Source organism: Podarcis pityusensis, assembly GCF_964106645.2.
Source record: "Podarcis pityusensis genome assembly, chromosome: 15".
Classification (NCBI taxonomy): Eukaryota; Metazoa; Chordata; class Lepidosauria; order Squamata; family Lacertidae; genus Podarcis; species Podarcis pityusensis.
In genome coordinates this window covers 3,346,774-3,374,373 of record NC_138040.1, presented here as the reverse complement: position 1 = coordinate 3,374,373, position 27,600 = coordinate 3,346,774, and the positions used below count along the sequence as shown (strand labels likewise).

Sequence of the window (27,600 nt, the reverse complement as noted above, 5' to 3'; positions counted from 1 at the left end):
TGTGGGTGATAGAAACGTGTGTGTTAAAAAACAAGGAGAGTGCTAGGTACAAGAAAAAGAATCCTGAAGGTGATGTCTGGCACCAGCAAAGACAACAGTGCCAAATTTCACTGCACTGGAAACTGTGTGACTTTGGGGAGGGGGTATCAAGTTAAGAGAGGAAGCAACAGCACAAGACCCTTATGGTGGCATAACTTCTGCTGAGGGGCTACTGCTAACTGGTAGAGCACCTGCTCTGCAGGCAGGAGATCCCAGGTTTAATCCTGAAATCCCAAGTGAAAAGAGTTCAGGTGAAGGAGGTGATGGGCAAGGCCCTGGACAGCAGACAACAGAGCTAAATGGAAGAATGGTCTGACCCGCTATTAAGCAACCTTCCATGTTCCAAGTTTTGACTTGGGGATCAAATAAAGTACCCCAGTAAGTAAGAAGTTGGGCCTCTGTGCTGCTGAATAACCTCTCTCTCTCTTCAACATCTCTACTTCGCAATCCCCTTAAGACAGATCATGCATTGTTCCTTTTGAATCAGTTACCCTAAAATGGGCCAGGTCAGCCAAATGACAGAAGCAAGTGTGAAAATTCCACACCCCTCCAGAAGCTGCCATCCACAGCATTCCAAGTCCAGTGTGGGAGGAGCTTTAGAAAAATCAGTACAATTAAAACAATGTCCCTTGGTAGAGAAACTCTCGTCTTCTGCCCCAAGTAAACTTGAACTCTGCAACCAAGAAACCCTGAATTCTTTTACATAATAATAATAATGAGTCTTATTTGGCATAATTATACTTCTGTTTGTGGTGGAATATAGCAGAATAATAAAGCATTAGAGCCTGCATCCTCAGCTAACATTTGGGCTTCTGAGATTTCAGCATCAAGTACCATTCACCCAGACAAACTTCTGAGTGTATCCTTGCAAACTATGAAAGATTAGAAACTAGCAGACATTAATAAAACAAACAATTCTCAGGAAGCTGATTTCATTGCCTGTGTACTAAAAATGCAACACCTATCTCTACAAATTTTCATTCTTTTTAATAAGTCATAAACACAGATGCTGAAATCTGTGCTTTTACTGTGCTTACACAGAAAGAAAAAACAAAGAGATGAGGCCTGGCAATATTCAAGCCCTCCACACCAGTCATCTAATGGATTTGTCAATTTCTAGAGATAGAGAATCCCAATGCATTATTTGAAAACCCTCCAAATCCCAGCCTTTGCAGGAAGACATAAAATGCTGGAACTGGTATGACTATCTAGGTATGAGGATTAAGTTTTCCACCAGTCCTCTGAGGACACCTTGCAGGAAGGATGAAGTTTGGAAGAATATCACAAACCATACCTTTAAAATTTTTATTTCTTTCCCAAGGAGGAGCTGAGATTTCGACAAGTTCTTCTTGTTGATGCTTTTGATGGCCACTTCCCAGTCAGTTTTCTGAAAAGAATAACAAAAAAGTGTTTTAAATCCAAACAAGTATCCTGATTTTCTGTGTTAAGAAGCCCAATGGCCCTAAGATGTGCTTTTTAAAAAAAAAGTTCTCTAGACCAGTCATCCTCAACCTGATGCCCTCCAGAAGTTTTGGATTACAAACTCCCATCAGCCCTAGCCTGTCAATGGCTATGTTGGGGTTTCCCGTCTTTAGGAGTGGTCAACATAAGCAGTTTAAAGAGAATGATGGGGTAATAGGAGGCTGGCACCTCGGCCCTTGCTAATGAGCCCTTATTTACTGCAAGTAACAGGTCAGCAACTGAAGGCTCCAGGGCCAATTCCAGTCCCCTTTGGAACACCAACTGGAACCCCCAGTTGCAATCTCAGAGACATGGCAAAGGTGGCTGGAAACTGCTTGGGATGAGGACACCGCCTGGGGTCTTGGTCCCATCCACTTCCCCCCTGAGATTTGGGGCATCAATACAGTGGTACCTCAGGTTATGTACTTAATTTGTTCCGGAGGTCCGTCTTAACCTGAAACTGTGCTTAACCTGAAGCACCACTTTAGCTAATGGGGCCTCCTGCTGCTGCCGCACCGCCAGAGCAAAATTTCTGTTCTCATCCTGAAGCAAAGTTCTTAACCCGAGGTACTATTTCTGGGTTAGTGGAGTCTGTAACCTGAAGCGTATGTAACCCGAGGTACCACTGTATTTTCCAGTCATAGGAACATAAAATCCTGCTGGACCAGGCCAGTGGCCCATCTAGTCCAGCATCTTGTTCTCACAGTGACTAAACAGATGCATATGGGAAGTCCACACGCAAGAATTCACAACAGCACTCACCCCTCCTTTGTTTCCCAGCAACTGCTATTCACAAGCATTCTTCCTCCAAGAGTGGAAGTAGTGGGCAATGAGAACTGCCCCTTTAGTTCCTACTCCTGATTAAAACAGGGCCTGTGGCTGCCTATTATTACACTACTTCAATGATTCACATTCCCTTTTGTCAGCTTCCACCTCCAATGGTTGCATTTGCATTTAACTGCTGTGCCATATCTTGGTTGCTGCTGTTTTCCAACAAACCACAAGCCCTCTCACAGACAAGCAAACAAGCAGTGGTTTGTTTCTCCAAAGTTTGGGTTTGTTTTTTTCAGCTGCTCTTGCATTGTGCCTCTGTAAGCTTGACAAGCATCTGGAGTGGCCTAAGAAACCCTGGTTAAGAAAGACTGTTGAATGTGGACATAATGCCAAGCCATAGTTGAAACATGCCAGGGTTTGTGAACCAACAAGGCATAGCTTCACATGAAAGCAAAACATGGTTAGTCTGCTAGGGTGGTTTCACCAGTCTGAACAAACCACCTCTAGGCTAGACACAGCTTAGTGTCATGTGCAAAAGCAGCCACTACACAAGCAAATTGAATATTCTGAATCACAAATGACTACAAATTGCAAGGCTCTTCATATACTTTATTACAGAGGAGTAGAAATCTGTTTCCAATAGACTAAAGATATTGAAAAGATTGAGGGTAATCCCAAATGTAAAATGATCATCTCACAACACAAGTGCCTGACTCAATTTTCAAATCTCCCCACCCCCTTATAAACTTTGCATTTGAGTTATGCAACAGCTTTTTGTTGTGTTTCAGTCAGTCAATGCTGTCATCTTTTGAGTCACAAACTGTTCTGGAAGGTGCCAAATAGGAAAAACAGACCACTTAAGAAGGCAAGAAAGATCACACAGAGTTGCATGCTCTATTGGGAGGTGTTAAGTTTGAGTAAAGTTAATTTGAAAGTACCTTCAACTGCCTAGAAGGCATTTTTGCCCTGCAAAATTGTTGCTTTGTTTTTTATCTACATAGTACTTTGCAAAACATAAGTGAGCTCCTGACCTAAGGAGCTTACCACCATCTCCTTTTCAATGGGAGAAAGGTGACAAGGTGGGAAAGGATGGGCAACAAGGAACCATCTTGCTCTCATTTGTTAGTGCTATTTCTTGAATTATGCAACCACCTATTAATAAATATTCCTACTTAAGACAACAATACTGAACATACACTGTATCTGAATTAAAATCAACAAAAACAAAAGTTATAGAAGAAACAATTTTTTCCAGAAGAGACACCAAAAAAAGTCCAGATTTAGAACCCAACTGAAAAGCTTGCATGAATTAAAATGCCTCCACATGCTCTGAAAAATCACAGAGAAGGCAGCAGGTGAACCCCTCTGGACAAAGACTACAGTATTCCATAGCTGAGATGCCCCTGCTGAAAATGCCCCTTATTGGTAGGACAAGGTAGGTAATAAATGTGCTCTTTTTACATAACAGAAGCAAGGGAAACATCAACTTGCCAAAGGTCCAAAGATAGATAAGCTTGTAGCAAAGGGGGGGAAATTATAAGCTTTAGGTCAAGTTACTGGGCTTATGTAAAAGGGGTTATTGAGGTCCTGAGGTCACAACTAGACATGACACAGTGGCAGCAGAAATGGGGCAGGTTTATCTGAGAATAAAGTAAAGGGGGGGAGGGCTGATGGCCAGCAAAGCTTCCCATTATAAAGGGCAGCGAGGCTGGGACTGGTGACATTTAAGGAATCTTTACCAATCTGAAGAGAGACAGTTTCCCATTAGCTCTGCAGTTACTAGATGGGGGAGGGAATAAGACTGGTCTCTGCTGCCCCTGCACTTTGAGAGATTTACAAGTAAGGGGGGGGCAGAGAAAGGAAAGAGGCATTCCACCCTGAATTTTTAAACAGTTTACCTTGCTGAAACCTTTCTATCAATTGCAACTAAACAAGCGAGAAAAGGGGCAGGAGGAGCCCATAATAACAGGTTGACACCACCACCACCATCTCTGCTCTGCTTTGAAATAAAAACAGGCGTGAACTTTAGAATAAAAAGGTGGAGGAGCCACATCCACATTCCACGCCCCCCACCCCCGAAAAAGCGCTGCTTTAGAAAACACCTGACCTCAGCTGACTCTCCAGAACAGGCTAGCTAATGTCAACAACAAGGATGGCGATAGGAGAAACAAAACAGATCAAAAGGCAGAGAAATGGGGAGATGCTGAAGCAGAGCTTCTTGCGGACTGACCCGTTGACTTATTCCAAATATCACCTCCTCCTCGACCAGTCATGCACACAAACACACACACACACAGAGGAAGGGAAGGAGATGGTTGTATAACCAGCCAAGAGATGGGCTAAGAGGGAAAGGGAAGGGAGGGGGAGAGGAGTCCACCACCCTACCCTGCTGGATTTACCTTGCGGTGGCGACCTTTAAAGACCACAGCGAACGCTCCATGTCCTATGAGGTCCTTCTTGCTATATTCAAAGTCTCCCACCACCTCCATCCTCCTTCAAGGGGGCATGAAGCCCAACGGGCAGGGAGGATAAAGGGAGACCAGCTGGGGAGAAGGGACCGCCACAGCAAAGGCTTTTTAAAAATATTAAGCTCACATCAGCAACCCAGGCTGTGAAGGGGAGGAAGATGAGGCACCAAGCAGGTTGACTAGGGTGGGTCTGTCCGTCTCCCTTCCTCCTGCCCGCCCCCAAGGACGGGAGGCAGCTGTGGGCATGTTGCTTGGGCAGGCACAGGCCGGGGGTCCCCAGGCGAAGGGGGTCGGGGGATACTGGCTGGCTGCTCCGGCGTCCCAAAGGCGATGAGCGTTTTCTGGCATGGGGGAAAGGAAGAAGGAAAGGAGGATGGGGAGATTAATCCTCCTCTGAAGGGGAGAAGAGGCAAGAGGGACCACGGAAGGGAAGAGCGAGCATTTAGGTTCCTTTGGGCCCGATATAAATTATTATTATTACTAATGTAATAATAAAAGCCAGAGACGTGCAAGCACAAGTCGCTGGGTAAAGGTGGCACAGGTGAGTTTTAAGGCTTCAGAAATAAAAGGGGGTGTTAGCACCTTTAATGGTTTGTTTAAATATGAGAAGTAGAGGGCTTATCTAAGCTTTTACGGGGTGGGGAGGAAAGCAATAAAGCCTAAAAAGGTGGTGGGAGAAACAAAATCAAAGACCCTTGAAAAGAAAGGGGACCACAATTTAATAACATGCCCAAATGGGATTCTACATAATAAAGGGATTTTAAAAGGGCAGTGACAATCTAAATGAGGATGGGAAATATTAATTGTATCCTGGGATAAATTATATAGAATACACAGAGAGACCCCTCAAAAATGGGGAGGTGAGCAATTAAGATACCTATTTCTTTCTTTAATTAAAAAAGGGAAAGGGGAAGAGGCATATCCCTGAGTGGTGATAGGGAGAAAGGTGGATTCTGCTGTATTTTTTATATTTAAAAAAACCAAACCTTTTAAGGGGGGACGGTGGAAAGGATACCAACCCTTTTTAATGGGGGGCGGCGTATAGAGATAAATACAGAAGGCCTGGGAATGGGGAATTGGGGCAGGGGGCTCAGGCCCCCCCTCAGGGGTCCCTCATCACGGCCTTCTTACATTGTGCCCCCCACACCTCATTACCGGCCTGAAGGGCTTCCTAAACCTCCTTCCCACCCCCACAAAAATAAAAGTCAAGGCAATAGACCCTAAAACGGGTCGAAATAAAGGGGTCGGGCTCTTTCTAGTCCTGGGCCACAGATATTTCCGGGTGGGGGGTGAAAGGGATAAAGGGAGGGGAAGAGAGAAATCCTGTCTTCTTCTCAGGCCGCTGCCCGCCGCCCCACTCGCGTCTTCCGCCGCCGGTAGTCCTCCCTGCCCCGCCGGCGTCCGGCTACGACTGCCAAAGCCTCCGCGCGGTGCAGCCCTTCTTATAGGACGTATCGCGCAGGCGCAAGGCTTCCTGTCTCCCTCCGCCGGGATTGAGAAGAGGGCGCTGGGGAAATCAGAGGAAGAGGAAAAAGAGTCCTCGCGCGCGAGGGAAGGAACAGGCGGGCGGGGGGCGGGTATTGACGGCGACGTCTGTGAGGGAAAGTTGCGAGAGGGCGGGAAATAATGGCCTTGGGCGCCATTTTGTTTTTGGTCAAGATAAGCCTATATATGGCACAAACACAAACTAAATAAAATTAATTCACATAGGCATGCTTACCATACACATACAGCCACAAGTTCTGTCTGACCAGGCATTGAGTAGCCTTTCAAGCTAGGAGGCCACACTGAGGCTTGGTTGCCAACTTTTCACACCAGCCCACGTTCCTCTGCCCAACAACAGGTTAAACTGCAAATAGAGTGTTTTGTTGCTGCTGATTAAGCGGTATATAAATCTTGTCAGATAAAAGGTACGGTGGGCGTAATGTTCTAGCTTTTCTCTGTGCCCGTCTGTGTAAATTACAGATGAGGCCTGTTTTGTTTCTTACTACTAACTAGGCAATTCACCTCATTGTAGGACGGCCACGTTTTTCACCACCCAAACAGCAGCTTTGCGGTTGAGGTGGGGGGAGACATTCACTGCCCTGAGCTTTTGGAGGAGGTGGAATATATGTGTGCAATTAAATATATATACATATACATTATATATAATAAACAATGCTACTCCAAACCTCCAGGAAGTTTTTAAACAGAGGTTGGTTGACCATCTGTCGAGATTTCTTCAACTGTAGATTCTTTCATTGCAGGGGGTTAGACTAGATGAACCTTGGGGTTCCCTTCTAACTCGGCTTCTTTTTCTTTAACAGATTCTACGAAATGTGCAAACACCCACACCTCCCCAATAAGGCATGACACCGACAGCATCCCCCTACGGCTGGACGCAACATCCCAGCCACTTTGGTACCAGCACCCCCCCCCCACTTGGGAGCACATTTGAGGCATGCGGCCGGATGAGGCCCGCGGGCTGACATGCAAAAGAAAATTTGCTTCGGTGCGCAAATCTGCAAGTGAGAAGGGGAGCATTAAAGAGCTGGGTAGATTTCCCGTTCTTCTTCCAAAGGAGGATGTATTCAAAGCAAGGTTTCGGTGGGGAGGGAAGTAGAAGATTCAAACGCACAAACCACAAATCCATTTTTCACAGGCCTGCCCTGAAAAGCGCATGACCTTCTAACGGTATCACATGCTCAAGTCCTCGTAAACAGGCCTTGGGAGTTGCTGAGCGTCAATCAAGTGCTTCCGTCCATCAAGGCAACGCAAATGGGTCACATGAAGCCCTTCACCTTCCCCCCCTCGCTCTAAGCGCTTGTATAAATTATTTCACACACACACACACACACACACACACATATGTCTCCTGCTTCTTTTCAGAATTTGTTCCATTCACTCCTCCACAAGAACATCTTTTAAATTCACAGACAGTGCTGGACTTGCGTGTAAGCTAAACAAGCTATAGCTTAGGGCTCCCCCTCTCTTGGGGCCCCCAAAAAAATTTAAAGGAAAAAAGCCCTGGGTGCACATTTCCAAAATACAAGATTAAAAACAACAATAAATAAAATAAAACCTACATACAGCAACAATGTTTTTGTGTTGTGTAGGCTCCTATGGTGTAAGTAAAGGGCCCCGCCTGCTAGACTGTTCCCTAAAATATCACTTTGATAAAATACATATTTTGTCATGTGCAAATGGCTTTAGATACCTATTAGGCCCATAAATTACCATATATATATACAGCATATATTCAACACAAAAAACAGTGACAATTTGTTGTTGACAAAGGACAGCTGGACATATAAAGGGTTCCGTTACCTTCAGTAGCTGAGGACCTCATGAAACCTACATCTGGCCCTGTTCACAGAGTTGTGACTTTATTTTCCTAGTGACTGGTCCAGGTGCAAATGGTAAACTGAAAAGATGTATTATTCTTATGACATATATTGTGCTTAAAGTTTTCTAAATGCAAAACAAATTCTCTCTCTCCTTGTATCCGGCACCATACAATGGTGTGACTGTCTAATAAAAGGAAAAGGGGATGAGGAGAGGAGAGGAAAAACCAGGGAACTATGCATGTGTTCTTCAGAAAGCGACATAATATATTGTTTCATTTACCGTAATAACTATGATCACCTTTGCCAACTGACCGGGGGGGAAATGCCTAACCTGCTCCTGTGCTTTAAACTGGATTGCAAGGAAAGTTAGCAACTGCTCTGTTGCACGCACCTTGGAAAACTAGAGGAAGGTTTGCTGACACGTATTTGTTTCCCCTTTTCCCTTTTGCAATGTTCAAGCGGGTTATATAAACATCACGAGACACACCTGGTGGAATCAATTCACTGGGGTCATTACCCCAGGACCTATTTGAAGCTTACCTGCCCATCAGGTGACAAATTAATTCCACTCCACACGTACGCATGCGATTCATCATCCATCACACTCGCACCAGCTCCCTAAAAGCTGAAGGAGAGTTCAGAGGACACCTGACCCAACCTTGTGGTGTATTCTGGAGCGGACGTTTTAAATAATTTTCTATATATAGCTGACAGACGAAGAATCAGAAGCTATATTCCACCCCCCCCTTCCTTTCCCCTTTTCTGTTTTTTCCTTTTCCTATTTTTGGTTTGTGTTTCTATTTAGACTAGTTTTGATCTTTGATTAAAAAAAAAAAGATACAGGATACCTGAGATTAAGCTTTGCCTATTTTATTTCAGACTTCGGTAAAACTGATGGAATTATAAAATGCAAAATGAGAATCCCCGGGGAGAGCATTGCACAAACGGGGAGCCAGTGCAGAAAAGGCCTGCTCTCTCTGAACCTCTCGTGAAGGAGGCACACGAGGAAAGGCCTCGGAGGATGATCCGGGTTGGTTTATATTATAATGGGATCACTTTATTGCATGTTATAATTCTGGGTGTTTCTTTGCGTCATTGACTTTGAAGCCATGCTAGCCGGGGCTGATGGGAACCATCCTGCAAAACTTCTTGCGGCGGCAAAGGGCAGCTTAGGCAATCCTGATCCAGAGAGGATCAAATGCCGGCTTTTTATGTCAGAAGAAGGGAACCACCCATGTAATGCTCCTCTGCCACACTTTTCCTGCGCAATTTGGGGATTAAGTGCCTGGACCTTGCTGCTGGCTTCCTCACAAAACACAGCTGGCCTCCACGGTTGTTCCAGGACGAGGGCAGAGACATGAGTGAACCTAAAATACAGGGTTAGGCGCTGCGATTAAAGAGAGTATGAGGGACTAGTAGCTGGGGAGGGCAGGGTATAAATAAAATTTATTATTATTAATTACCGTATTTTTAGCTCCATAAGACGCACCTTTTTCCTCCTAAAAAGTAAGGGGAAATGTCTGTGCGTCTTATGGAGCGAATGTGTGGTCCCTGGAGCCGAATTGCCCATGGGCAAAAAGCAGGTCGTGCTTTTTTTTTTAGAAAGAGGGAAGCCGCTGATCAGCTGATCGGCAAGCGATCGGGAGGAGACATAAGGGCCTCTAGCGATAAAGGAGGCTGCCGGGGAGGGGGGAGGTAAAAGCACATGGAGCCTCAGGATTTTTGCATTGAGTCACCCCAAATTCTCCATCAGATCACATATCATGGCTGTGGCCACAGCATGAACCACAAAAATCATACATCCACTGTTTCATTCAGAATCTTTTTTTTCTTGTTTTCCTCCTCTAAAAACTAGGTCCGTCTTATGGTCACGTGCATCTTATGGAGCAAAAAAATACGGTATATTATTATTATTATTATTATTAACAGAGAACTCAGCGCTTTTAAGAAAACAACATTCACTTGAGGCCTTTCAGTACTTTTTAAAAAAAATTCAACCAGTCGGGTCTTTAGATTCAGATTTCCAGTTTGTCGTTCACTAAATGCCGTGGCCCAAATTGGCCATGAGGCCATTTCTAGAAAATTCCGGCCCCCAACCAATCATGTGACGTCGCCTGTTGACAAGAGGCTTCCCTAGGTCTAGACTGAAAACCGTGTATTTTACAAATCAATTCCCCCCTCAAAATATTTGAAAATAGGTAATTTATTGGCCACATGCCCCTTTCTGCCTCTGCCCACCATCCCAATGTGGCCCCCAGAAGGTGGTGCGGATTTGAATGTGGCCCTCCGGCTTAAAGTGCTGCTTAAGAGCCTCAGAATAATTGTATTAAACCAAACCGGCACCCCCCCCCCAAATAATCTTGAGGCGGCATCAGCTTTGGGAAAGTAGGGAAAACCATGAGGGGAAGGTTTAACTTGCTGAACAGCCAGTGCTGTTCTGAGCGATGGAAGATCTCCTCAGGGGTCCATTGCAGCCTGCAGCTCTATGCTGGAAGGCGACACATTTTTCTAAAAAAAAAGAGCATTTAACAAGACAAGTTGGCAGGTAATTTAAGAACCATCGAGAAAGCAATTCCCCGGGGATTCCTGAGGATGCCGCTGTGCAGCTTGCCCAAACCACACCTGGCATTTATGTAGATAAATCAACTGAAGCTGATGTTGATTAATTGATGGTGGCCTTCTCTCAACAGGGAACTCCTTGCTCATTTTTGGAGGTGAAGGCCTTTTTCGGCGAGAGGGGACGAAAAAAGAATCAAACCTCCGTCCCCCATAAAGGGATGAGCAGAGCAAGATATCACAGAGAGACAGGGAATTACCGTATTTTTCACTCTATAAGACGCACTAGACCACAAGACGCACCTAGTTTTTGGAGGTGGAAAACAAGAAAAAAATATTCTGAATCTCAGAAGCCAGAACAGCAAGAGGGATCGCTGCGCAGTGAAAGCGGCAATCCCTCTTGCTGTTCTGGCTTCTGGGATAGCTGCACAGCCTGCATTCGCTCCATAAGACGCACATACATTTCCCCTTACTTTTTAGGAGGGAAAAAGTGAGTCTTATAGAGCAAAAAATATGGTATTTCAGCAAGGAAATAAACTGGAAGCCCAAACAGAAAAATATACTTCCGGAGGGCAAGTAAACAAGGAGAGCAGAAACAGATAATAATTTTCCATTCTTTTTCGTATTACGATGCTCTCTGCAAAGTCTGGCTGCCTGGCCATTTGCTGAAGTGTTTGTGCTCTTCTTGTATTCTTAATTTACCAGAAAGATAACAAAATGTGAATGTGATCAAACTCCCCTCACGATATTCGGAGGTTTGAGGCGAGGCAACCAGAACTACAAATAGTATTCCAAATGCAGTTGCACCATAGATTTGCAAAATGGCATTAAGATGCCGGCAGTTTTGTTCCCTAGAAATGATCTCTTGCGCCCCTAGATCACAAGCCGGAGAGAAAACAAAGCTGCTCTTCCGCCGCTTGCCGGTTTCCAAAGAGGTATCTCGATTGGCCGCTCTGGGAACAAGGATGTCGGTCGGACCAGATGGCCTTTTATTCTAATCCAGCAGAATAATGCTTATCTCCTAAATTATCAGATTATGGATTTAAACGGCGATGGCTGTTTTGCATGGATGGCTTAACAAAAACAAAAAAAAAATGGGGTGGGGGAACCAATAAGGCAATTTTAAAATTGATTTATTCAATATGTTTACAAAACACATTTTCCTCCTGTGATTAAGGCAACATGGCTTACCGCTCTCCCTATCTTATACTCACAACTACCCTGTGAGGTAGGTTAGGCCGAGAGAGACGGGGACTGGCCCAAGGTGACCCAGTGAGCTTCACGGCTGAGTGGTGGATTTGAACCCTGGACTTGGCACTCTAACTGTTACACATTGGCTGTCAAAAGCTCTTTATTTAAAATATTTATAGGCTGCCTTCCTCCCTGGGAACAGGCCTCTGAGGCAGCTGAATGAAGACAAATGATATTAGAACAGAACGCGGGAGGAAGGCTGTGGCACGCTTGCCCTGATCTCAAAGGGACTAGTCTCTTTGGTAAACAAATAAATCCAAGGTGCCTTATGGAATGTTAACTTCCTCCCATTGACCATTGTGACTCACGCACTGATAAACGTTTGAGCGGTCCAACTTTCAGATCCACATAAAATAATGGACCTGGGTACCGTGAGTCCAATTCTAATGCGTCTGCCCCGAGTTAAACTTAATACAAACCATTATTTTTGTTTAGCTGCTAATGATGCTTTACTCACGGAATACTTTTTGCATTCGATTCTTTTTTGTAATGGGTTTCTTTTTCGCACATGTAAGAGAATATGTTGTTTTTCAGCAAATTATGCTACTTTAAACAGGGAACTTTGTTGTGCTTCCCGATTTTCGTTTCTGATGTTTTACACTGGTGCTTTGAAAATACAGACTGTTTGGTGTTTTAAGGTAAGCTGCAAACTGCTTAAAAGAGAGATTTATCAATTTATTTATCATTTCTTAGAACCTCAGGGGTTCTATCAGTGCTCAAACTTTCTGTCTTGCTCCTCAATGGAAGCGTCTTTTCGGCACTCAGCTCCCAGGTTTGCGATTAGGAGAAGAAATAAGATTATCACCCCTTTCTCAGGCCATGGTGGGGTGGCGGTGGTGGGCCGATGCTGGCCTAACGACACATTGTGAATCCATGGCTAAAATGGGGAGATTCGAACTCAGGACCTTCTGGATTGCTTCCGCTTCGACTTCTAGACTGCGCCTGCTCTCATCAGGGAATACTGGCAGGGTGTGTGTGTGTGTGTGTAGGTTTTAGACAACTGTGAGCAGCAACAACTTAGCAAGAGGCATCAAGTAGCCCAGAAGCCGGCTGACAAGAGAGGAGAGGACTCCTTTATCTGGATCCAAAAAGAGAGAACAGTCTTGATTCAAGTAGCCCTCCTGAAAATGGAAGGCTGGCAGGCCGCAGCCTGCGCCAGCGGGGGAAACTGCCAAGCGGATGGGCTCCATATGTGACAGTCCTTTCCTCACAGCTATCGTCTCCATCTGTTTAAAGAAGAAGAAAAACATCGAAAATATCTGTATTTTTCCTTTCCTCAAAGGCAGGTGCTGAAGGGGAGCCTCTGGCTGTTGCTGAACTACAATTTCCACCAGCCCCCAGGAAGTACGGCCAGTGGGTCAAGGATGATGGGAGTTGTAGTGCGGCAAGACCTGTGGGTTCCCCCACAGGGTGATGATACCCACTTTCTCCTCCCAACAACCTTGCGAGGTAGGTCAGGCCGGACAACAACTTGCCCAAGCACACCCAGTGAGATCCGTGGCTGATCAGGCCTGACTTTCATTCGCTAGATCACACAGCCAACAGAACTGAAAATGTGGAACTGTAGGCCCCTTGGGGGCAGAGACCTGCCCTTTATATTGTTCTCCCCTTAATTTTAGTTACAGTGGTACCTCAGGTTAAGTACTTAATTCATTCCGGAGGTCCGTTCTTAACCTGAAACTGTTCTTAACCTGAAGCACCACTTTAGCTAATGGGCCTCCTGCTGCTGCCGCACTGCTGGAGCCCGATTTCTGTTCTTATCCTGAAGCAAAGTTCTTAACCTGAAGCACTATTTCTGGGTTAGCGGAGTCTGTAACCTGAAGCGTATGTAACCTGAGGTACCACTGTACACTTTAAATCAGGGACAACCAATGTGTATGTCAAAGACTCTCAACACCCATTGGGCAACCACTGGCTGGGGATGATGGGAGTTGTAGTCTAAAAGGACCTGGAGGGTGCCACATTGGCCCCCCTTATTCTAAAGAGCCAGGTACACTAATGACTCCCTCACTTTTCTCTCTCTCACACAGGCAGTGACACCAGAAGTGCAATGAAAAGGGGAGAGAGGCTTCCAGATCATGTTCCTTTTCTGAAGATAATGGAGTGACCCACCTTCCAGGCAAAAACCCCTGCCTTGAACTTACATCCTCAGACATTTGTCCTTCCCACCGCTCGCTACCCGTTGTCCGTCAGGACTCCAGTCCACCGCAAACACCTGGGAAGGGAACAAGACGAGGGTCAGTCCACAGCCGCTCGGAGGGGCTTGGAGATGCTTTTCTCGAATGCGCCTCGGTGGGCTTTGCCAAAGAAACAGCAAAGCGAGAAGAAAAGAGCGAGCAAGATTTCACCACCATGGCTCGCGCAAGCTGCCAGCCATCTTAGGGACTAGCAACTTCATTTTCCATTTTTGTGTGCGAAAAAGGTAGTGCACGCTCAGGTTCTCAGCGGGCTGAGTTTAGGAAACGACAACAGGTTGTAATAATATTAATAATTATTATTATTATTTATTTATATCCCGCCCTCCCCAGCTGAAGCTGGCCTCAGAGCGGCTAACAACAGTAAAACAATACAGCATTCTAAAATCAATTCATTATGAAATCAGTTATGTGGTGCGTGCATAATGATGCACCATGCGCCCTTGATGATGGGGCTCATTGGACCTGCCTTCCACCAGGACCAGGGCAGCTAGGCTTTGGGTGGCACAAACAGTCAGGATATAGAAATATTTAACAGATAAGTGAGCAAGGATCGAACGGGTCCTGTGTGTGTGTGTGTGTGTGTGTGTGTGTGTGTGTGTGTTTTTAAAGATTTTTTTTTTGCAACTTGTAAACCAAGTTTACAAAGGGACGCGGGTGGTCTAAACCACTGAGCCTAGGGCTTGCCGATTGGAAGGTCAGCGGTTTGAATTCCCGCGACGGGGTGAGCTCCCGTTGCTCAGTCCCTGCTCCTGCCCACTATCAGTTTGAAAGCACGTCAAAGTGCAAGTAGATAAATAGGTACCGCTGCGGCAGGAAGGTAAACGGAGTTTCCGTGCGCTGCTCTGGTTTCGCCAGAAGCGGCTTAGTCATGCTGGCCACATGACCCGGAAAAACTGTCTGCTGACAAATGCCGGCTCCTTTGGCCAGTAAAGCGAGACAAGCGCTGCAACCCTAGAGTCGTTCGAGACTGGAGTTAACTGTCAGGGGTCCTTTACCTTTACCTTTAAACAAAGTGAACTCTTCTTCTTGCCCCTTTAAAAAGGTAAAGGGACCCCTGACCATTAGGTCCAGTTGTGGCCAACTCTGGGGTTGTGGTGCTCATCTCACTTTATTGGCCGAGGGAGCTGGGGTACAGCATGACTAAGCCGCTTCTGGTGAAACCAGAGCAGCGCACAGAAACGCCGTTTACCTTCCCACCGGAGCGGTACCTATTTATCTAATTGCACTGGTGTGCTTTCGAACTGCTAGGTTGGCAGGAGCAGGGGACTGAGCAACGGGAGCTCACCCCGTCGCGCGGATTCGAACTGCCGACCTTCTGATCGGCAAGTCCTAGGCTCTGTGGTTTAACCCATACCGCCACCCGCGTCCCTTTAGAAGAGCTGAAAATCAGGAACCGCCTGATGTCATATAGCCTGTCCAGGTGCCGGTCAAGGGACGATGGATCTGGCTGAAATAATAATCAATAATCAGCCTGCAAGGCTCTGGTTCCCCACCGCTGATCCACAAACCACCAATGGGCCAATTTTGGGATCGGGGTCCTCAATCTGCCGCCCTGTCCTCTCCTACCAAGCAGCCCCGATGAAAAACCTCACCGCTGTCTAGGGCCTTACCTCGTCCGCATGGCCAGGAAGGTCGACAGCCAGTTTCTGTGTCTTGACGTCCCAGACCTTGAGTGTGCTGTCGCTGCTCCCGCTGACCAGCAGGCGGCTGTCGGCCGACCACGCGATCTGGTACACTGCCGATACGTGCCCCCGCAGGGAGGTGAGATACCTAGTGTGGGGAATGTGTGTGTGTTAAGACTCTACCAAGAAAAAAGCACACCAGTCTCTGATTCTGTAATGAATTATTGTGCTATACATATCCTGAGTTTGAGTTTGTAATCTCTATTTGAGTTTGTAATCCCTGTCAGAATACATACTTTTGAATGGATTAGTTTTTGTTACAACTGACTATTGATTTGCGAGTAGGGACCACTCCCACTACTGAAACTTATATCGGCCAGAGTAGTTGGTGTGCTTTTTTCTTGGTATATTTAATAACAAGAACTCCAACTGTGTTAAGACTGTGACGCAAATGTGGTTTATCCCCCTTCCCTGCAGAACCAGCCTATGGAGAGCCTCTGATTTTCAGCATCCCTGCTGGAAAGCCCGCATGAGGACTTAGAACTTGTTTTACGAAGACGAACTGGAAAACTGAAAGCAATCGTAATTCCCGAGGTGCAGCTGAGGCCTAAGACCAAACGTGTGTGTGTTTTTAATTAAATATAGGCTTTTTTAATCGTTTGCCTGTAACAGGGAGTACTTTGATACATCCATCATTATTTTCGTAGCTCTTCCTTGGAAAATTGTGAAGCGGCTTGAGATAAAGGGAAACGGTATAATTATCACAAACTTACTTGCCCGTTTTGCCATCCCACAGCTTGACGGACTTGTCGAAGGACGCACTGGCAATGATCCGCGTGTCGGGAGAGAAAAGAACTTGGTTGATCAACGCCTGGTGGCCGGTCATTCTCCCCAAAGGCTTTTTGTCCTCTGCAGGTGCCCAGAGGAACAGCGTGAAGTCATCCGACCCGGAGACGAGCCTTTCAAGCCCCGTGCCCTGTGGGCAGAGAAGGAAGCGCCCTCTGTCACTGAGAAGAATGGGATTCTGGGATAGCACCTCATTCTGGGGCCGACCACCCCCTAAGATGCGCCAGATTCCTTGCTAATCGACTATACCCAAGGGGAGCCAATGAAATGAATAGGCCCAAGTTAGTCACGTTTGATTCTTTCCAACACAACTCAACAAGGCTTAAACTTGGGAACTCATTGGCGCAAGATGCAACCAGCTGCCCAAGACAGAGGCCTCATTGCTCTATATTTAAAGCACAACTTTAAACCACCATAGCTTCACCCATAGAAACTGGGGAACTAAAGTATATGATTTTTTGTTGGAATGGCACACAAAAGATGAAGAAATTAAGGAGGTCATGACTAAGTGGGCAATGGACCTAGGATATAATATCGAGTATGAGAAATGGACAAGGCTATGGAATTTAGGAATAAAATTTACCGCATCCATGACCTTAAAAGAGAATTTGTTAAAAATGATGTATAGGTGGTACTTAACACCCACCAAACTAGCAAAGATGTACAAAATGAAAAATAAGAACTGTTGGAAATGCACTGTAAAAGAGGGAAATTTCTACCACATGTGGTGGTTGTGTGACAAGGGATAGTGTGTATAATGAGTTAAAAAAGATATTTAGGTACATCTTTTATAAAAAACCAGAGGCATTTTTGTTAGGAATGGTTGGAGAGGACATTAAAAAGGAAGATCAGAAATTCTTCCTGTATGCCACAACAGCAGGAAGACTACTCCTCGCACAGAGATGGAAAGAACAGGATATTCCGACGATTGAAGAATGGCAACAGAAAGTATTGGTGTATGCGGAAATAGCAAGGCTAGCTGGAAGAATCCGACAGTAGGACGATGAGAAATTCCAAAAAGAATGGTCCAAATTTATGGTATATCGGTACTTAGAGGAAACTGTACATAGATAAAGACACTCACAGGATTGAAATAAAACTCCTAACATTTATTGTAAACATTTGGTTAGACCACAAGATGTAATGCTGTAATATAATAAGGAATGTATGCCTAAAGTATAATACAAAAATGTATTAAGGAATTATAGACATTTATGGAATGTATATATAGTAATCACGCTTAAGTAAGAGCAATGTAGAGAAGCCAGAAGAGGGGTGGAGGGGAGTTAATTTGGATAAGATATAGATTGAAAGGAGAATAATATTGTTAAGCTGTATTGTGTTTAAGATATTTGGAAAAAATTAATAAAAATTATTGGGGGGAGGGGAAGAAAAAGAAACTGGGGAACTACAGTTTGTTGAGGGTGCTGTTGGGAGAGCCCTATTCTCCTCCGCAGAGCTACTGTTCCCGGAGTGGTTGAACAACCAACCCCTTTGCGGAGAGCTCTGGGAGCTGCGGCCGAGCGGCTATTTCGTGGCCAGGGCAGGCAGGAGGGCAGACTTACCCTGACTTGGCTGTACCTCTGCTGTGCTTTCTGCTTTATCTCTGCCACTGTAGGAGGAAGGAAACGCAGGTTAGGAACTACCTGCAGCCAGAGGAGCCTAACCCCAAGGATGCTCAAAATTCTGCATTTCATGCTGATTTCATGGTGCAAAAGTGATAGCAACAGCTTCCTTTCTCCCAGGGAGAGAGAAAGAGTAAGAATTCCCCCTGGAGGTTGTCGACTTTCTTTCCTTGGGGGGTTTATAAGCAGAGGTTGTCTGGTCATCTGTCATGGATGCTTTAGCTGAGATCCCTGCATTGCGGGGGGTTGGACTAGATGACCCACAGGTTCCCTTCCGACTGTAGGACTCTGTGATTCCCTGCCTTGAACACAAGCAAAAGGAGAGGCAGTAGCCTGACGCCACTTACGGGATCCGCTGACGTCCTGGGGGTTGATGGAGGCCTCAGCCGGCTCAAAAGCCCCAGTGCGGAGAACATAGTCGGTGCTGAGCGCCATAGTGTTCACCCAGTGCGCGTGACCCTGAAGTGTGCGGCAGAGGACTCCCTGAAAAGCGGAACAGAAAAAAAGGCCAATCAGTCCCTGACTCGCAACTCTTTTTTTTATACATTTTTATTGGTTTTTTTTACATATCATTTTCAACAATCATTTAACATAACTTCTTATCTTATACAATATTTCAGACTTTCGTCAACCACCTCTGATGATTTTCCGTTCTTTATCGCTTAGTCTGCATTTCTTAATTTCTCAGACTTTCCCAGACTTACATCCACGGGCCTCCAGACCTTGATGGTCCGATCCTGAGACGAGGAGTACAGCAAGTTGTCCCCGCCCCACTTGACGCAGGTCACCGACTGCATGTGGCCCGTCAGGATCTTGTCGCACCGGCCTGCGACTGTGTCCCAGACGCGGACGCTGCCGTCTTTGGAGGAGCTGGCCAGGTAGCGGCATTCCGGGTTCCTGCAGAGGCCAAAACCAGGAAACCTTAAACTAAGGCGTTGGAACTCCCTGCCTATTGATATCAGGCAGGCGTCCTCACGATATACTCGTTTCCGTGCCTGCTAAAGATATCATTGTTTAGACCAGGCATAGGCAAACTCGGCCCTCCAGATGTTTCGAGACTACAATTCCCATCATCCCTGACCACTAGTCCTGTTAGCTAAGGATGATGGGAGTTGTAAGCTGAAAAACTTCTGGAGGGCCAAGTTTGCCAATGCCTGGTTTAGATGGCGCTGTGGGTTAAACCACAAAGCCTAGGACTTGCTGATCAGAAGGTCGGCGGTTCGAATCCCCACAACGGGGTGAGCTCCCGTTGCTCGGTCCCTGCTCCTACCAACCTAGCAGTTCGAAAGCACATCAAAGTGAAAGTAGATAAATAGGTACCACTCCAGCGGGAAGGTAAACGGCGTTTCCGTGCGCTGCTCTGGTTCGCCAGAAGCGGCTTAGTCATGCTGGCCATATGACCCGGAAGCTGTACGCCGGTTCCCTTGGCCAATAAAGCGAGATGAGTGCGCAACCCCAGAGTCGGTCACGACTGGACCTAATGGTCAGGGTCCCTTTACCTTTACCTTACCCAGATGTTTATAAAGTTGACACGAGTTTTAAACTGTTTTACGGGTTAGCACCTTGCATTTTTTGTTTAAAAAAGGAAAAACAGAGATTTGAGAGGCGGTACCGCAATCCAGGTTTTCCTCCTGTATTTGCGCTGATTCAAGGCACACTCAGCTCTAGGGAGAGAGGTCAGGTTGTGAGATGGCGACTAGCTTAAGGTCACGTCACGGCTGAATGGGAGATTCGAACTCAGGTCTTCCCAGCCATTGCCTGACATCCTAACCATTACACCATGCTGATGGATGAATGGGTTGAAATCCAAAGCAATCCGGTGGAAGAAGATTGGAATAAATTTAAAGACTACTTACAGAAATATTGTAAAATTAATGAATGATAGAATGATTTTGCATAGTAACTAAGTGGTTTCTAGCTGTAATGCTTTAAGAGAATATGAAAAAAAGGGTTATAAATGGGTTAAAATCTAATGGTAAGGATTTGCTGAACCAATAAATTGAAGTAGAATACAAAAAAGGGAGGTACGAGGAGGTCCGGGAAACAAGCTAAAGGAAAATAAGTAACTGGAAATATGTGTGTTTTTAATTGTTTTTATTTTGTATTTTTCTCTTTTCTTTTTCATTTTTACTGTAATATTTCAAAAACCTAATAAATATCTTATAAAAAAAAAAAGAAATCCAAAGCAATCCAAAGTAACCCAAAGGATTAGAAGGTGTTTTTTTTGGGGGGGGGGGAGGTGTCCAGAATGGGGGAGACTTACAGATGTAGAGGCTCCCAGCAGAGAGAAGTAATCCATTTGGAGTGCCCCACGAGGACCCGTCCGATCTGGTTCCCCGTCTTGGGATCCCAGAGAAATATCTGCACGAAAGGATAAAATCAGAAATACGGCTGTGGCCCAGGCGGACAGAGAGATTGCTACACGAAGGTCACCTGAGCAGCAATTCTGCTCACCTGTGATTCCCAGCGGCTGGCATTCAGAGGTATACTGTCTCTGACAGGTGAGGGAGAACATCACCGTCACGGCTAGCCGTCAGTGATCGCCAAAGTGGCAAGAGTCACGTCCAAGGAATCAAGGTTTGCAGAACTACAACGCCATCCCCCAAAAGCTTTATAGAGGTGGAAAGAGTTAAGGGGGAGGAAAACCTAAAATAGCTGAGTGAGGACTGAATGAGCTCACTGGCCACGAACACAGCTTGTCCATTGGCAGGAAAAAGCAGAGGAACAAAATATGGGGGAAATGGAATGGAGTATCCACAAAACGGGTATGGCTGGCATCCTGAACACTGCAACAGTTAGTTGGAAACCCTGCTTAACTACAAGGCTGGTCCTTGTCTGTGATGGGGAAGAGAACACTGGAAGGGGCGATGTGGAATGGAGTATCCCAAAAAAGGGTATGGCTGGCATCCTGAACAGGAGCGCCTGACACAGCAACACTTTGTTGTTGTGCTGGTCCTGATCTGAGAGGCTGGTCCTTGGCTGTGGATGGGGAGAGAATACCAGAAAGGGCAACGAGGAATGGAGCATCCCCAAAATGGGCATCCTGAACAGAAGTACTCAACAGCACAATATTTCCCTGCACTTACTGGTGAGGACAACTCTTGTCTGTTGAAAGGGAGAGAAGACTAGGAGGCAGAAAACGGAATGGAGGAACCCATGAAAGGGAATGGCCGGCACTCTGAACAAAAGCATGCCGTACTGCAACATTTTTTTTGCTGTGGGTCCCTGTTTGTCCTCGGCTCAGAGAAAGAAAGACCCAGCCCAGGATGAATTCAGAGGGAGTACCAAGACCCAAAGGTGAGGGACACCCTGTACCTGGCAGTTTTTGCAACCAGACGCCAATTTCCTGCCATCAGGAGACCAGGCTATGCTGAGCACCCAGTGACGGTGACCTGGTGAAAAAATTGGCAAAATGACCGGAAGAATCGGAAATCAGGAAAACCAAAATTTTAATAAAGAATTGGGATTTTTTTTAAACTTATCTTAAAAACCATTGCAAACAGTTAGAATTGTGTGTGGGATTGTAATAATACTTGTAGTTTAATGGTGAATTTTGGATAGAATGGAGATGTAAAAAGATTATTATAAAAGATGCAGGAGGAAATGATGAACAACAGGACCCACAAAAGGGAGGAAGAAAGTCCAGGAGATTCTATAGAACAGGCATCCCCAACCATCGGCCCTCCAGATGTTTTGGACTACAATTCCCATCATCCCTGACCACTGGTCCTGTTAGCTAGGAATCATGGGAGTTGTAGGCCAAAACATCTGGAGGGCTGCAGGTTGGGGGTGCCTGTTCTATAGAATCTTGTCTTTATGTTGCATATGTGATTGTAAAACTATAATTTGGATAAAACCAAATAAATAAATTTTAAAAAGAAAGAGCCAGTACTATTTTTTTTTTAAAGTATTTTGTTAAGATTCAAGAGAGAATTAAAATCAACGGCAAGCAGAAAGAGACTAGAACCCACATGGACATGTTCTGTGCCTAAACAGGCAGAAAATGTGGATTTTCAGATGGGGAGAATTCCCTGCCCAACCTGGACATTTCAGGGATCAAACCTGAGACCTTCTGTCTCCAAAGCAAATGCTCTACCACTGAGCCATGGCTTTTGTCCCCTTAAAACCAAAGCCAGATGGACACAGTCCATCCGCACGCCCCTGGGGCAGCCACCAACTCAAAACAGATTCTTGGAAGACATTTTTCCACAGCCTTATTGAGACTCACCCTTGGCCGTGAAGTGCGGGGTCTCCGTGTTGAGGTCCCAGAAGCGCACAGTTGTGTCCCCGGAGCCACTGGCGAGGTACCTTGAAAAGGACGGGGGGGGGGGGACAGCTGGGTGCATGCAGATTCTCACTTTGGGACCCTCCAGGGCAGATTCTGGGATTGTGCAGCAGGCACAATCCCATCCTCTAAGTCAGGATTTTCCCACACTTGGGTCTCCAGCTGTTTGTGGACCCAAATCCCCATCACCCCTGACCACTGGTCCTGCTAGCTAGGGATGATGGGAGCTGTAGTCCCAAAAACACCAGCGGCCCAAGTTTGGGGAACATTACTCATCGGGAAACAAAGTGACAGTCAAACTTGAAAGCCTCGTTATCGCCTCGCTCAAGGGCAAGGAGGTTCCGTGCATCGCTGGGACGCAACCTAGCAAAGGCAGGTCAAAGAGGCTCCAGCCAGCCATTTAGTCATCCCTGGAACCAGGGTGGATTTGATTTAAATCAAAACGTTTTAAATCACTAGTCAGTAAGACTTGATTTAAATCATTCTTTTTACAGAAAGACTCCTTGCTGGTATTCTTGCTCATTCTTAATATTTACAACCAGAGGAAGGTTTCATTTTTAGAATAATAAATTTTCAAGAGTAGTTTTTACAGTTATATCAGAAATTACTGATTTGGTTATACTATTAGAAAAACATAGACAGATAAGTATGAAATTAGTGTGAGGTTTAATAGGTTAACTGTTTATATTTGGACAACTTTTCTGCTGTCCTTTATTGGAAGGAGAAAAACAATCATTTCCTTAAGAACAATTTAAATACTTTATTTAACTAAAGCAATAACATAGCATATGTATCCATGTTTGTTAACTGATGTGGTTAAACGCATGGTTTTTTTTAAACAACTTAGACTGAGTTTTAGCACACAGGAAAAACTTAAAACAAATCCTTATTTCCTGATGAATAGCCTTTGGACTGTAATGTAACTTAAATAGAAAACTATCTTTGGAAAGATTTTTCCTCCGAAAGCATTTTATTTTAAAAATCTGATTTAAATTTTAAAAATCTGATTTAAATAAAAAAACCCCAATTTTTTAAAAATAAAACAATTGATTTTTATCCACACGCTCTGCCTGTTCCTTTTCTGTCCTTCTCCCCCACTCAAACCCCGGCTGGACCCTTGACTTACTTCCCAGTGGGACTGAAGGCGACCGAGATGACGGCCTCGCTGTGCCCCTCCAAAGAACTGGTGCAGCGGGTGACGGCGCGGACTTTGAACACAGCCTGCGGCTGGTAGACGATCTCCACTACCTTCTCCGTCTCCAGGGCCTGGCCTGCCAACGTCTGCTGCAGGGAGGCCACGATCTCGGAGTCTCGCACATAGAAAGCCAGCGGCAGCGGCTCCTCCTATGATGGGAGAGAGTTGGGGTTTCAGCTTCAGACACTGTGTTAGATGCACCGCTTTGGCAACAGCGAATCACCATTTTAAAAAAAGGGAATTTAACGTTCCTTGCTCAACAGGACTTTTCACATGGGTTCTCCCGTTGGTGTGATGGCCTGGGACTTGGGCTCGGACTCGGAGCCAGAGGAGTCTGAGTCCGCACCGGATCCTTTGCCTCAGGCGGCATCGGAATCGAGTCTGGGGCCTGATTCTGAAGAGCCCCAGTTTGCACAGGTTCCCCTGCAACAAGCACCAGCTGGGCCGAGTCAGGGGCTTGAGCCTGCCCTGGCTCCAGATGCGGGGATGACCTCGTTACCTTCAGCTGGGCCATCACTTACAGATGCTCCACTACCGGTTGGGTCAGGAGAGGCTGAGGCGGCCTCTGGTCTAGTAACCCACCGACGTCTCCCGAGCTGCAGAGACTAAGGTCTGAGAGAAGGAGAGACCTGAGTACTTGGCTCCCAGTACGTTTCCGAGAACGATTCAAAGTGTTGGTGCTGACCTTTAAAGCCCTAAACGGCCTCGGTCCTGTATACCTGAAGGAGCGTCTCCACCCCCATCATTCAGCCCAGACACTGACATCCAGCGCCGAGGGCTTTCTGGCGGTTCCCTCATTGTGAGAAGTGAGGCTACAGGGAACCAGACAGAGGGCCTTCTCGGTAGTGGCGCCCGCCCTGTGCAACGCCCTCCCATCAGATGTCAAAGAGATAATCAACTACCTGACATTCAGAAGACATCTTAAGGCAGCCCTGTTCAGGGAAGTTTTTAATATTTAACGCTGTACTGTTTTTAATACTTGATTGGGAGCCGCCCAGAGTGGCTGGGGAAACTCAGCCAGATGGGCGGGGTATAAATAATAAATTATTATTATTATTATTACTCGCAGGAGGAGTGCTCGCCTTTGGGCGAGACAGGGAGGTGAGTCACCAGGGGATCAGGACCAGCCGTTACCCCGACAGAGATAAAAGGCTGCTGGACTCTGCCCCAGGGTCACTGCTGTTTGCCAGAACCTGCCTGTGATCCTGTGCCTGACCTTGCCTGGTTTCCTGCCTCATGTCCTGCTGGACTGACTCCTCGTGGAACCCTTGGATTCGGGAGTGGACCTGGACCGTGTTGCTCGGGTTACCCTCTGGCCCAGCACAGCTGGCTACCTGCTCGAAGGCAAAAGATCCTCGGGAACTGGAAATGTAGCTCACAAGCCAAAGGGAACACTGGGCGCTGCATGCAAAGCAGACTCTCTAGAACTGAGCCACAGCCCTCCCCATAAAATTAGAGCAAGGTTCTAGTCCTCATGGTTCTGAATGAAGGGCCGATTTGATTAGGACAGTAGGAAGATGCGTTGCACCAAATCAGAAACACCGGCCCATCAATCACAGTACTGCTTACTCTGACTGGCAGCAGCTCTCCAGGGTTCCACAGGTGAGCATTCTCAGCCCTACCTGGAGATTAAACCCAGGACATTCTGCATTCAAAAAGCGGCAGCGTTTGGAAGGAAGAGACAACCCCGACCAGAGAAGAATGGCAAATCAAGTCGAAGGACTATGCCACAATGGCAAAATTAATTGGACAGCTCAGGAATCAAGAAGACAAGAAATTTTAAAAAGGGGAAATGTTTATAATATATATACAAAATCATTATAAACAGGCCAAAACATTCGCAGGATTTTAAACACACTTGTAATATAACAGAATGTATAGATAATTTAGGAAGATGAAAAATTGGAGAAGTACTGATATGCAGTTGAAAATAGAATTAAAAGGACCCGTGGAAAGGATGGGGAAGTCAGGCGATTCAGAGTAATCTCGATATTTGGATTTTGCACTGTTTTATGTTTATATTTTTGAAAAACAAATAAAAAAGATGACAAAAAGCGGCGGAGTCTGTGGTTCCGAGCTCTCGACATTTTTAATTACTTTTAAATTTAACGTTGTGCTAATTGGTTTGAACTCATCAATATTTGACAGAGTGGAGACTAGAGGACAGAAGTCTGAATTTTTATCTGTTCTGGAGATCTGTTTTAATGAATTCAGCCTTGCCTGCAAAGGGAGTATTTCTGATGGGGTGAGTAGCCATTTCATAAACCCAGAAGAGCTGCATTTGTCTGTGGAATAAGGAGACTGGGTGGCATTCAAAAAGCAAGAGACTCTGGCTTCTGGAGGGAGAAGCCAGTCCCCCTTAGCCTTAACTCTGCCCCAGGAGGCAACTCCGACACCAGTACCTTCTCCAGGAGGGCGTTGCAGACGAGCTGAAGCTTCTCTGGCGTGATGTTGATGGGCACATCAAAGGGAGAGCCCAAGGCTTCACCAGCCTCATCTTTGAACTGGATAAGGAGTCGCTCCACGTCTGCCGTCATTTTATTTTTTTGCTTAAGGTTTGCACCTTGACCTGTGAATAAAAACACAGAAAATCATATGTGCGAACACGACCCTTCCCCTCCACAGGGAGGTGGGACCAATTCGGATGGTCTGCCCCCCGCCACTTAATGGATCCAAATGGTTTCCAGAGAGTGGTAGGGGGGTTTTATCCCATGTTGATGGGCTTTCTGCTGATTCCCTGGTGGCCGGCTGGAGTGTGGAATTAACCAGGGCTATTGGCTTTGAGGGACGTGGGTGGCGCTGTGGTCTAAACCACAGAGCCTAGGGCTTGCTGATCAGAAGATTGGCTGTTCGAATCCCCGTGACAGGTGAGCTCCCGTTGCTCGGTCCCTGCTCCTGCCAACCTAGCAGTTCGAAAGCACAAAGTGCAAGTAGATAAATAGGTACCACTCTGGCGGGAAGGTAAATGGCGTTTCTGTGCACTGCTCTGGTTTGCCAGAAGCGGCTTAGTCATGCTGGCCACATGACCTGGAAGCTGTCTGCGGACAAATGCCAGCTCCCTCAGCCAATGAAGCGAGATGAGCGCCGCAACCCCAGAATCATCAGCGACTGGACCTAACGGTACCTTTACCTTCTTATTGGCTCCGAAGTGCCCTCTCCAATTGCATGGAACATCCTCCCTTCAGATGTCAAGGAAATAAACAACTATCTGCCTTTTATAAGGCATCTGAAGGCAGCCCTATATCGGGAAGTTTTTAATGTTTGATGTTTTAGTATGTTCTGATATATGATGTGAGCCACCCAGGGTGGCTGGGGAAACCCAGCCAGATGGGTGGGGTATAAATAAAATATGTAATAATAATAATAATAATAATAATAATGGATCTAGGTCTCCCTTTTTTCCCTAGATCAGTTTCTGGTGCCTTCTTAAACCAGGAGCAAAACCACCTTCTCTCTCACGCACCTACTCCTAACCTTCCCACGTTTCTCCCTTTAAACCCCTGGTTCAAAATTCTGCTTTTCACCCCACTCCAAGCCCCCTCTCTCTTCCTCCCTTCCACCCACCCCATGGGTCAAAATCCTTTGCAGCCCCTGGAGACAGAAAAGCGGGTCTTTACCTGTCGACGCACTTTGAGGAATCTGGAGTCCCCGAGAAGACTTTTCCCTTCTGGCTAGCAAGCAAGCCAGCAGCACCCACGTGGAGGGGAAATTGACAACGTCATCTCCCTGCGCCTAGAAGTCGCACTCGGGGGAGGGACTCCACCGCCACCTGTTGGGGAAATGGGGAACTGCACAGAGCCGTTGCTTGAATATATAGTACTGTATATGATGTTGTTTGATCTTGGGAGAAGAGCAATGACAAACCTAGGCAGCATCTTAAAAAGCAGAGACATCACCTTGCCGAGAAAGGTCCGTATAGTTAAAGCTATGGTTTTCCCAGCAGTGATGTATGGA

General features: G+C 46.1%; 2 protein-coding genes across 3 annotated transcripts in view; both read right to left on the bottom strand.

The window, feature by feature from the left end:
• The window catches only part of ULK2 (unc-51 like autophagy activating kinase 2), a 69,098-nt gene extending 62,933 nt beyond the window's left edge, over positions 1-6,165 (bottom strand). Inside the window, exons 1-2 of the mRNA XM_080982840.1 lie at positions 4,674-6,165; positions 1,334-1,426 (exon numbers count right to left, since the gene is read on the bottom strand). Coding sequence (XP_080838966.1) covers positions 1,334-1,426; positions 4,674-4,763 — 183 coding nt within the window. The 5' untranslated portion in view covers positions 4,764-6,165. The remainder of the gene's footprint in view (positions 1-1,333; positions 1,427-4,673) is intronic.
• Positions 6,166-11,740: 5,575 nt separating this feature from the next.
• On the bottom strand, positions 11,741-27,359 carry NLE1 (notchless homolog 1). Of its 2 annotated transcripts, none has more exons than XM_080983111.1 (13): positions 27,264-27,359; positions 26,049-26,215; positions 23,578-23,795; positions 22,395-22,474; positions 21,482-21,558; positions 20,430-20,527; positions 18,871-19,063; positions 18,514-18,649; positions 18,107-18,153; positions 16,469-16,671; positions 15,684-15,843; positions 14,020-14,090; positions 11,741-13,101 (listed from the first exon to the last, which is right to left on the bottom strand). In XM_080983111.1, the coding sequence occupies exons 2-13, from the start codon at positions 26,181-26,183 to the stop codon at positions 13,089-13,091; spliced, it is 1,431 nt and encodes a 476-aa protein (XP_080839237.1). In that variant the 5' UTR covers positions 26,184-26,215; positions 27,264-27,359; the 3' UTR covers positions 11,741-13,088. The 2 variants fall into 2 exon arrangements, with proteins under 2 accessions (XP_080839237.1, XP_080839238.1); XM_080983112.1 differs by having other exon boundaries at positions 26,049-26,209; positions 27,264-27,343.
• Between the last annotated feature and the right edge of the window lie 241 nt (positions 27,360-27,600).